This window comes from Mytilus californianus, unplaced genomic scaffold (genome assembly GCF_021869535.1).
Source record: "Mytilus californianus isolate M0D057914Y unplaced genomic scaffold, xbMytCali1.0.p SCAF_3, whole genome shotgun sequence".
NCBI classification, from domain to species: domain Eukaryota; kingdom Metazoa; phylum Mollusca; class Bivalvia; order Mytilida; family Mytilidae; genus Mytilus; species Mytilus californianus.
Genome location: NW_026262679.1, coordinates 76938881 through 76950977, shown reverse-complemented (window position 1 = coordinate 76950977; position 12097 = coordinate 76938881). Strand labels below are relative to the sequence as shown.

The 12097-nt window shown below is 32.1% G+C and overlaps 1 protein-coding gene and 1 long non-coding RNA gene across 2 annotated transcripts; both read left to right on the top strand.

The window, feature by feature from the left end:
- The first annotated feature begins 247 nt into the window (after positions 1-247).
- LOC127735097 (uncharacterized) lies at positions 248-4278 on the top strand. Its single transcript, XR_007998039.1, has 4 exons — positions 248-279; positions 841-941; positions 2771-3060; positions 4028-4278. It is a non-coding gene; the product is annotated as an uncharacterized LOC127735097 (long non-coding RNA).
- Positions 4279-4783: 505 nt separating this feature from the next.
- On the top strand, positions 4784-9045 carry LOC127733581 (uncharacterized). The gene is made up of 4 exons (XM_052242918.1): positions 4784-5063; positions 5892-6087; positions 7062-7338; positions 8132-9045. Exons 1-4 carry the CDS (start codon positions 4938-4940, stop codon positions 8928-8930), a joined length of 1398 nt encoding a protein of 465 aa, XP_052098878.1. The 5' UTR covers positions 4784-4937; the 3' UTR covers positions 8931-9045.
- The last annotated feature ends 3052 nt before the right edge of the window (positions 9046-12097 follow it).

The window sequence follows — 12097 nt, the reverse complement described above, 5'->3', positions numbered from 1 at the left end:
CTACAACTGCCATTGAAGTATTGATGGATTGTTTGGCTCCAGGTCAAGCTAGTGAGCTAACAGAGTTGATGAAGATGGAGAAACAGGTTTCACCAGTTCCTGATTTAACGACCACAATTGTAAAACTGTATAATAACACCAATGATTTCAACATGAAGAAACAGATGATGTCAATATTGGCAAAAGATTATACTAAGAAACAGCTACAGGAAATGATTCCAGGCTTGACAGTTTATAGTATAGACCCGGCATGACTACATGCTTCAGTGCGTGGAGAAGGTATTATATAAACCTATAGCTTATAAGTATATAAGACAAATTTCTTAGATCAAGAAAGAGATGGGGAGTTTATGGCCAAATAATTTAATTTTGGATGTAACACGTCTTCTGATTGGCTGAAAGTGTTTTGTCTATCAGCTCATAGACATAATTTTGTCATGTGACCGCGACGTCATCAACATTTTTATCATGATTTACTCCTTTTTAGAATTAAACTATAAGAAATAACATAAAAAATGTGGTGCACACTTTTAAATAACCCGCTACGTGGGTTATTCAATGTGCACCACATTTTTTATGTTATTTCTTCATAGACAGAAAAAATATTACAGTCATTCCTTAAATGGTCTAAGTAATAAAACTACTGTATCACTATGCTGTTAACACTGAGGTTGTCAGTTAAAATCATGCACTTGGCAAAAGAATGAATCCATGGTAATATATAGTAACTAGTAACCAGAAGAACTTCTTTTTATATTGATTTTATTTGTTATAAAGAGACTGAAGTTATGATAGCTTCTTTAATTTTGTTTAAATATGTGCATACTATTTCTGTTTCAGGTTCACAAGTTCCAAAACAAATCAAGCAACACCGTCAGAGACTTTCACAGTGGAAGGTTGCTCATGCCTTGGATTTCTTCTTCAATCCTCTATTTCATCAGGTATATATAACATTTTCTAATGCAATCTTTATGTTACAGTTTTTTTCCTGTCTAAGATTGATGGTCTTTAATGCCAAACTTATAAAAATAAAAGGGGAATGTGTCCATGGGACACAGTGGATACATTCATATCATATAAAGTTATAAAGGGACATAACTGAAGAGCAGTGAAAGTGAAACTACCCAAATTTGTACTGGATCTGAGTTTTGTGGTAATAAGTATTGTGTATAACATTTGGTTGAGGCAAACTGAAGCCAGAGAACAGAAACTAACAATTCAGCAGTTTTTTCCATTTGTAAAGGGGCCTAACTCTAGATCGGTTAAAGTTATGTATATTAACACCAAGATGTTGTTAAATGAAATTAGATACCCTGCATTTCTCATGCTTTTCAATAACATATGATCAAATTGCTGAAAGACTCCCTCTGAAATTATTGAAATTACACCCAGTAACCATTGTATTATCTTGGTGTCATTTAGATACCAAGGAGGGTGGACTAAATTTGGCATAATCAGGGTTCGACACTAACGCTAGTCCGCTAGCCCGAGGCTAGTAAAAATTAGGGAGGGCTAGTAAAGTTTTCATCACAGTAGTCCGACGTGCTAGTCAAAATTTTGTTAAAAACTAGGAATTTCACAAAATTTTAATTGTCAACAAATCCCAGATTTTTTGCTGACCTTTGCTGTCTTTATTGTACAAAGTTTATTCACGTATATTTTGATTGTCAGACATTTTTTTAACATGAAAGGTACTTTTTGGGGAGGGGAAAGATACGGAAACAATGATGGTACTTAATACATTGAAAACCATGTGTGTTACAAACGCCGTGATGATTCTAATCAGAAACCTGGATCTCAAAAGTGCTTTCATAATATCAAAATAATAACATGAATACGAAATTTACATACATTACTACCGATACCATCACTGTTTGGGAAAAATTGTACAACTTATTGGTAGGAATTTTAAGCCATTTTTTTAGTAATTGGGAATTTTCTCTAGGGGAAAAAGCTGTATTTCGAATGTAATTTGAGGCAAACAATATCATTGAATTACTGTCATAAAAACAAAATTATAGGTCTCTGCAAGGATTTGTATACTATACATTTCCTTGGTCTCTGGTAAAACTATACAGATTCATAAAAACAAAATTATAGGTCTCTGCAAGGATTTGTATACTATACAATTCCTTGGTCTCTGGTAAAACTATACAGATTTTTAGGAATAAAATCTTTTCCTGCAAAAAAAAAAATAAACTGAAACAACAAGGGAAAAGAAGGAGTCCATGAAGAATTATGACAAAAAACAGCAAGGGCAAACCTTTCCTCTTTTGTGGGTGTATTTTTAAATCCCTAACTTATCCATCTTCATTGAAGACACTAGTAATAATGATAAGTAAAATGAGGATGATGATGTAATGATCGAAAGGGGTCTTCAAAATAATTCGAACACATTCTTAATATAGATGATTAAAATATGATTTTTTTTAATTTTTTTTTGGTATTTTTTATTTGCAAACCAGTGAAATTTCATGTAACAAAACGTGTTCAAAACCCTCTGGAAATGCTCCAGAACACAGGATTTAGCTTCATTTGTATCAAAATTTTCTGGGGGGGGCATGCCCCCAGTCCCTCCTAGATAGGGTCGTGCCACCGGCACGACCCGTCCAAGTGCCTTCGGCACTAGGAGGACTAGTAAATTGACAAGAGGACTAGTAGAAAATAATTTCACTAGCCCTGCAGGCTAGTACATACATTTAGTTAGTGTCAAACCCTGATAATGTATCATAATGAATACTAGTATATGTTTAATTGTATTGATTATTAGGTCAGCTCATATGGAACCAAAGAAATGAAACTGAATAGTGGAGAAAAGATTTTAATACCAGAAGTGGTTCGAACTGTTTGCCACGCCAACTTGGTCCATATGTACGAAGCCTTCTGTGAAGAATCAGATGTTGATCCACTATCCAGATCATCTCTTTTTGAAATTTTGAGGGTTTGTCCAGCTTCCAAAAGAACGAGTTTGAGAGGCCTAGACAATATTGCCACTGATGGATCCACAGCATTTGATACTCTAGACGAAGTCAAAAAGCAGCTTAAACTTTACTTAACTGAGTAAGTTCTTATTTGTATAGATGGAAAATAAAAGCTCAGGAATAGTCAAGGTTAATTGTTATTCTTATAAAAATGTCACTATTTTTGTAATTTGCCAAAGAGACAGCCAGTGATCAATTCACAGTACTCAAAATTGAAAATATGTATACAATTGATCTATAAATGATTAGCAACCAACCATTGCATATAGCTAGCTGTACATGTGATTGATTGCCAATTTGATTTAATCTGTCAATTCATGAGCCTGATTTAAGTGTTGCAAAATGAATTTTCTGGAAACTAAGGCTAAGAAAGATGTATTATTATGATGCTCACTGCATTCATATCATGATTTTGTCAAGTTTTGTTCTCAGTATATGCATGGTTATGGCCATTGTACTCTAGAAGAAAACATTTGGGAAGACATTGTTATACCCCCGCTTTAAAAAAATAAGGGTATACTGACTTCTGTCTGTCCGTCAGTCCGTCCTTTCGTCCCATGAATATTTCCGTCGCATATTTTTCAGGAACTACAATACAAGGATTTCTGAAATTTGGTTTCAGGGTTTATATAAGTCAGCTATACCGTGTGATGCATTTTCAGATTCATCACTCAACAACTTCCTGTTTACAGAACACTTGTATCATTTTACACATGATAGCCAAATTGAAAGTTTTCGTCACATTTTTCTCAGGAACTACAATACAAGGATTTCTGAAATTTGGTTTCAGGGTTTATATAAGTCAGCTATACCGTGTGATGCATTTTCAAATTCATCACTTAACAACTTCCGGTTTACCGAACACTTACATATTTTTACACTTTAAAAATTATCCACTTGAGGCGGGGGTATCATCAGTGAGCAGTAGCTCGCAGTTTCACTTGTTTAATTTTGCATATGTTGTAGATTACATTAAAATTCCTAGAAGCTTAAACTTAGTAAACATTGTAAATGTAATGCAACTAATTTTTTTGTTTGAATTTTAGCCCTGAAGTACAAGATGATTTAGAGAAGACTGAGCAAGATCTCCATTTATTTAAACTATATATAAAAACTGACTTCAAACTGCATACATCACTTGCTGACCAATGCCCTGACCACTGCATTATGTTCGCATTGTCTGATCCTAAAGATCAGACACTTCAAAAGAAATGTACCCACAGCCATAACATGGTTTGTGATAGATGTGAGCTCTTCTCCAGATCTATAATCAACCTCAAAAGAGTTACATCTGAAGAGAAAGGCAAGTATTATCTTACTGAATTGCAGGTTTGCTTAAATTTTTTTTGAACAATATAAAAATAAGGAGAAGTGGTATGATTGCCAATAAGATAACTATTCACCAAAGTTCAAATGAAGTGGATGTAAGCAATTAATGGGCAATTATTAGGTCTTTAACAATGAGAAAAACCCGTATCATATAGTTGTCTATAAAAGGCCTCAACATAAAACATTTGAAACAATTCAATTAATAAATAAAAACTTAACCTGATTTATAAAGTTTTTTTTGTAGTTTATAAACATTAAACATATTTTGTGGAATCTTTTTAAGGTTATTGGTCATTATATATAAACGTCTTAATTAGAAAAATAATCTCTAACTTTATTTGATTAAATGTTAGAAACTATACCTAAATCTCAAAATATATATCATGGTATTTCATTAATGTTCATTGAATTCTTCAACTTCAATACAAATAATCATCAATATTTAATTTATTTCTTTTATCATATGCAGATATTCCAGTGGAACTTAAGTCTGAGCTCCTTCAGGATATTGAAGTAGGAGAATGCAATATCTTGTCTTGGAAGCAGCACTTGGTTCGTTGTGCCAATCAAGATAGATGTAGACATGCTCTACTAGGCAGTTTGAAGAAAGAAGAAGTTTTTATTATAATGGACTGGGCGATGAAATTCCTGCTATTGTCATTTAGGGAAAAACAGTCTGACTGGTATGCACAAAAGGGCATAAATTGGCATGTGTGTGTGTGCATTTTCAAAGATGATGAAACAAATTTAAAGGTACTAAGATTACTTTTCATAGCTGATGTTATCAGTTACTTTATTATAAGGTACAATTGAAAAAAAAACAAAAAGTCTTGAAATCACCTGAATTAAATCCCTTTTACACCTACCAGTATATACATTACACCTTGTGAATGTGAATTCTACAAGCTGGTATATCAAGTATTTGATTTCAAGACATAGCAACTACGTTTCTTGTTGCAAGGTAACTTTTGAAACTGGAAAGCTGTACATTTCAGAAATTGTTCATCTGTTCAAGACTGTTGTCTGCTCTATGGTCGGGTTGTTGTCTCTTTGACACATTCCCCATTTCCATTCTCAATTTTATTTTATACAAGTTCGCCTAGGAATATACAATTTGATGTCTATGTAGCTTATTGTATGACCCTGTCAGTCAGGCACCTTAATGCTGACCATGACCTTTATTCATGATTCATTTTTTATGCAGATTCATAAAAAACTTTATAGGGTTTAGTTTTTCATTATTATCAAAAGTATTGTTATATCAGCAGTATTTGAGATATAAATTGACTAGATATGATAAGTCAACAGTATTCTTGTAATGTGGACATGTCAACTTTACTTGATTTTGTCATCATGGTCTAGTTAGAGTCATAGGTAAATTTCTCATTATCAATAGTTAGAAATTCTTTTTTACCGTTTACATCCTCATCAAATTTTATACTTTGGTAAATATTATAGGCTTAAGGCTTTTGTACATGAATATTTTGGCAAGACATTTTTGTGAGTCCAAACTTGTTGAAATTGTATTACTTTTAAAAGAGAGATGGAGTAAAATTGTTTAATTTTCTTTTCCTTTTACAGCATAGGACCTATACCCATATCTTTGACCAGGTGAAACAAGATTGGTTTGCAGTTGTGTCTGTTTTGGAACACACATTGAACACTTTGAAGAAACAACTCCCTTGTATTACATCAGCTTACCTCAGAAGTGATAATGCAGGTTGTTATCATTGTGGAAACACCTGGTTATCCCTTGATGGAATTTCAGAAAGAACTGGTATGATATGAATAGCTTCTATTGAATGACAATATATTTTTGTATTTCTGTAGAATTTCAAGGAAATGTAGATCATTCTTCAAATAATTGTTCTTACTAATTACATATGTTGTGAAGCATAAATTTGTGAAGCAATGTACAGAAAATTACTGCTTATATCGAAATACAGAAAACATAATTATAGAACATGCATTGGTTTTCAATTTAAATTTGATTTAGAAAAAGAAAACCAATATTTTCAAATTTTTATTGAACTCTCCAGAAAATTTAGAAAAAAAAAATGAAATATTTGAATAATGAAAAATATTACTTCATAGTAATAAAGGTCTGTGTTATCACTGTATAATTCTTATATGATATGCATACAAGAAAATACTTTAATATGATTGGTGGAGAGGGCTTCCGGTAGTGGATCATGGCGTTGTTTATTTTTCGATAGATGACGCTGACAGAACTACTTTTTGTAACCAATGTAAACAAGATTGCAGCAATAATAGCACAAACCAGCTTGACTTGAAATATATGCTTTTACATTTCTCGTTCATCTTCAAATTAAATTACATGTTTAAACAAAAAACATTTATTTGAAAGTAAATAAGATATTCTTTTAGTGTATTCTTCAAATAGCAAATTTCGTGGAGTATATTTTTTGGTGTTAAGCAAGGTCCATTCCATGCCACAAATTTACAATTTACCTGTGATAGAGGTTACGATTGGAGAAATCAAATTACTTATCTCCATATATAAAGAATTATAAGGATTAAACACATTTTTAAATGGAATTTATTGGTGTATTAACTGGACTAAGTCACTGACAAACATATCAAAAAAGACTTTTAAGTCCTTTGGACTTATATTTGTTTGTGAGTGACTTGGTCGAGTTTATACACCAATAAATTCCTTTAAAAAATCAATGAATCCTATAATAATTTTTGACAGAACAGTTATTTTAAAAGAGGACATATTTGTTTTAGCAATCACAATAAAGAGATATGACTTTAGTGAGGTGCAGGATGGTAAATCCTATTGTGATGCAAAGATTGCCCATCTAAGATGTAAGATTCGTCAATATGTTTCTTCTGGGAATAATGTCAAAACAGCAGGTGATATGAAGAATGCCATAGATTCATTGGGTGGTGTAATGGGCTGTCAAGCTGCACACGTCCAGATAAATTCCCAGGTAGCTGGAGAAGCCAGTAAGATCAAGAATACATGGAAAGGAATATCAAAGATTTCAAATATAGAGTCACGGTAAATAAATGCATTTTATTCTGTTCATTTCTCTTTTAACTGGCTTCACCAAAATTTATAAATTATATAATGCAAATTTGAAATTAGCTTCTTTAAATAAAATATTTCTTTCAAATGTAAAATGTTTACATGCTTCACAAAATAATTTCAGCAATAAATCTAAAAATTTGCATGCTTCATGCTTGGGTACGGTTTGTAATCATTTGATTTAGAAATTTATTTCATGGACAGAATTTCATAGTGAAATATTGTCCTGAAGGAGGGGACAAAATTTCAAATTGGTTTCAAGATATAACTGAGATATCAATTACAAATGTATATTTATTTCAGTATTAGATTAACGTTGACAAAAGGTGACCCCTTCAAAATATTTGTCGAAGTCCAATGAAAATTATCATTACAAAAGAATTGCATTAGAATATTCCATTAGCATACATGAAAAACTTATTGATATTATATTCAATCATTTTAAGGGGGAAAGTCCACCTCAATGAGGACAAAACAGAACAGTATAATGTCATGTTTGCCACAGATGAATGGACATGGAACTGCTGTTTTGCAAACATGTTCAAAATCAGCTAAATAATTCTGAAATATGATAAATCCAGGCCAGTGCAAATTCATCGACTACTTGGCATATTATGTTAACTAAAAAATATTTTCTTCCGACATGAAATACAGATATATTTATTGTTTTCAAGTGAAGTTCATTGTTATTTATTAGAAAAATAATCTACTTTATTTGAAATTAAAGTAGTATGATTTGTAAAGGTCAGTTATTTTTAATTTTCAGAGAAAAGCAGATCATTGCGTTTAAAGCCTTTGAAGTTGGTTGTGGGAATGTGTTGTCAGAAGAACAAATAAAGAAGATCTGTCCTTCCCCACTGTCTTCAACAGAAATCGTTGTCCTTGCTGACTTTGTTGTTCCAAAAAAGGAAGCAGGAAGCATTTCTTACAAAGCCCAGGATTTGGTTCCTGATAATGTTGATGTGGAATTGCCTGTGGAAAGCAACAACAATGAGACCATGCAACCATCATCTAATGTATTCTCATGTATAGAACCTTGTTGCTCAAGAGTGTTCCAGACTTACTCTGGTCTCGAGTCCCACATCCTTCTCGCAAACCACCAGATCAAGTTAAATCAAAGTTCCACTAATGACAACATCAAAATTAAGTGGAAGGAGTCTTGCTTAAATATTGCCGAACATGCCACAGTTTTGAGAGATTCTAAATTGACTTCAGGTACACCTTCATCAGATATGGGTTGGGCGATAAAAAAGGAAAGGAAAAATCAGAGGTTTACAGAAAATGTCAAAACATACCTTAGAGCTATATTTAACGCAGGTGAACAAAGTGGCAGAAAATCAAATGCAGATGATGTATCTAGGAACATGCGTGTTTGTAGAGATGAAAATGGACACAAAATGTTTCAACCAGAGGAATGCCTTCAACCTAGTCAGATTGCTTCTTTTTTTTCTCGCCTCTGTGTTATGACCCGAAATACAAAACCACAAACAATTGAGGATGAAGACTTGGAGCCGGCCCTTAATTTAATTGACACTCTGGAGGCTATGGATGTTTTAAACTCATAATTTGCATAAAAATGTACATTTAGTACAAATGATATTGCATTAGAATTATGTACTCAACAACAAAAGAAAAGCACCAACTCTATTGATTTCTTTGTAGTAAAAATGCAGCTTATTAATACTGGTTCTCTGTAACTATTTAAACTTTTATATAGGGAGTGTGGCACGCATGGTCATGGATTTTCTTCAAACTTCACACACTTACTAGTCTTGATGAAACAAACAAAAAATGGCAAAATTTTGGTTGCTAAGCATATCGGATGCCATAGCAACCGATGACCAGTGTTACCTCTTCTGGATATCTATGATTTTAAGCTGAAAATGGCTATTTTCAACATACTTTTTCATAATAAATGATTAAAAGAAAGAACATTTTTTTATGATTTTATTAAATATGTGCATTTTATTAATGTAATTTAATAACTGATATTTTCATATTCATTTTCAATCATAATCACATATACCCCCCTTTTTATGTGGTTTGCATTAGGTAAAAAATACTCTTTTGAGGTCATTTTTGAATGCTCACCATAATTTTTTGCGGACACCTGAGTTAAAGTCAACCATCAATTCATAAATACCATAGTCTTATCTTATCAATGATGCGAAAAAGTAATGGGGAAGTATGTCTCATTTTTTTGTTACCATGGATACAAAATGCTTAGTTTTCATTTTTTCAGAAAAATTTTTTTTTGAAAATTTTTGAAAAAAAATGTTTTAAAACCTTATTCTGCAGTCAGAAAAAAATAAATAAATATACAATTTGTAGAAAAGATTGTAATCATCAAAATTTGAAACATATTGATACATAACGGTATTATAGTTTTAACTGTGTTGCTATGGAAACAATTTCATGATACACAAGTTTAAAACAATTTAAAAAAAAATTCAGTTAGTTTCTTAAACGTACACAAAAGTAGGAAAAAGAAAACACTTATTAAGTTTCACTGTATACACACATGTGTATATATAAATAATGTTTCTGGTATAGTATATCGATAATGGTGTTACCACTTGAATGAAACAAATACAATTTCTCTAATCTGGATAAAAGTGCTGATTATGAAGAAATTTCAGTCTGTTTTTATGATCATGAAAAATGTACAAGAAAAACAATGACTAAATCTAGAAAAAAAACAAAATCATTTAAAAAATTATATATTCAATTATGCAATATTTGCCATTGAATGTGTTGCCATGGAAACAAGCAGTCCATTTGCAAAAATACTGATAAGTGCTAATTTTTACAAATTCGTTTAATGAACTTCGATACATATAGCAAAGAGTGTATACAATTTTGTAAAAAAGAAATGACCGATTAGTTGTGGTTTGCTTTATGTCCAGTGTCAAACATCTCATGCATATTTCAGAAGAGAACAAAACCAATAAATTTAATAGGAACATTGTAGGTCCTGTGCTAGTCTACTGACCAAAAATTAATTAAAGTCAATAATTTGAAACAATTCAACACAATAAAAAATAGAACCAAAAGAGTCAGACGTTGATCCTCTAAATAAATGATAATTGACCATCTAACCTTTCTATAAAGGAAAAAATAACTTTATTATGAGCTGTTTATTTTTCTTATTCATTCTTAAACTCAATGTTGAAATGGCAAAGCATGTATACATGTAGCTATACGTTTTGAATAATATTGTATTATTGGATGATGAGTATCTACATGAAGATCATTTTTTATAAAAGTTATAAAAAATCAAAAAAAAACAAAAAGGTCCTTCAATAGGTGTAAGCTGGGATGAAGGCAGACAATTTGAAATATCACTAGAAATCGGGATCAATTGGACAAGGAAAGAAATTTCAATAGATCAACTAGGGAGCCCCTAAAAAAAAATGGCTTAACAAGCAAGTGCGTGTACGGTCGGCCGTCGACCCGATGGTCCCTGCTATTCATCCGACACATTTCTTGTTTGACATTCTGACCGGGGAGGAATTTTCGAGATTTTCCAAAAAGTGCCGTTTCCCTGAGAGGACCCACGGAAAATCGGTCAGCGGGTGACTGCTGGTCTTACAACGAGCAGCAGGGGGAAAATATACCATCTAGACAATTGTCATATCAGGGGTACCACTGACTGCCTTAAGAGATGCCCGCTACATTCATGCTTCAGTGATTCCATATGTAATCAACCAAATGTTTCCAATGAAAGGAGGGGGCGGGCCCTCATGGCCCCCTGGATCCGCCTTTGGTAGCACTATATTTACATTAGTAAAAGGCATTGGATTATTGAAATTTGAGAAAATAACAGTAATCTTAATGGATTTTTAGCAGCAAATTAAAAAATATTGACAATATGATAACTCTTTACACAGGGTAACTTTAAAAGAATTATATGCATGTACATATACTTTGATTTCCTCTGAAAGCCCATTACAGAAAGATGTTTCTCAAAATTAGTATATAATTGTCTTTCTTTAAACAAAAAAAAAATAGATTTTACTTTGAAGCCGAAGTCTATGTTTATAACATATTATACATGTGACTTTTTGTCCGCGACTTTTTGTCTCTGACTTTCTGTCCTATATTCTGACCGTTATCATGACCAGGAAAAATGACTTTATACCTATTTAAATGTAATAGGCTTTGCATCAAATTTATAGAAACACTTAGATTGAACAATTAATTTTATCAAATAAGAAAATATAAAATGCTTTACAAACTTTCGGGAACATTTAAAACTAAGACAAGGCTCTGGTAACCCTCAAGTTAAGTCCGCGAATATGTTTACTTATATTTTATGAAAATATTTTAAACTACAAAGATATCGTGCATGCAGGGGCTCGGGCATACCTCAAGTACTACGTGGAAATAACTATTTACTGTTAGAAAATATTAAAAAAACAAACTATATTGGATTTATTAACTTACATGTACGTATGGCCTACTTCAAACACACCTTTTGAGTTACTTTATATTTGTGATCAATCGTGTCAAATTATAACCGGTAATATACAACATAATTTACAACACAGTCAAATACAATATACTACTCAACACCATAAAAAGTTTAAATAATTCGGTGCTCGTCATAGTACCCTAAACTGTTTTTCCCAGTTTTTGACCATTCATTCTTAATTCTATTTTTTTTATAAATTTAAAGAAAATCCAATAATATATAAATAAGTATTAGGTAGTACAACGACCAGGACACAGT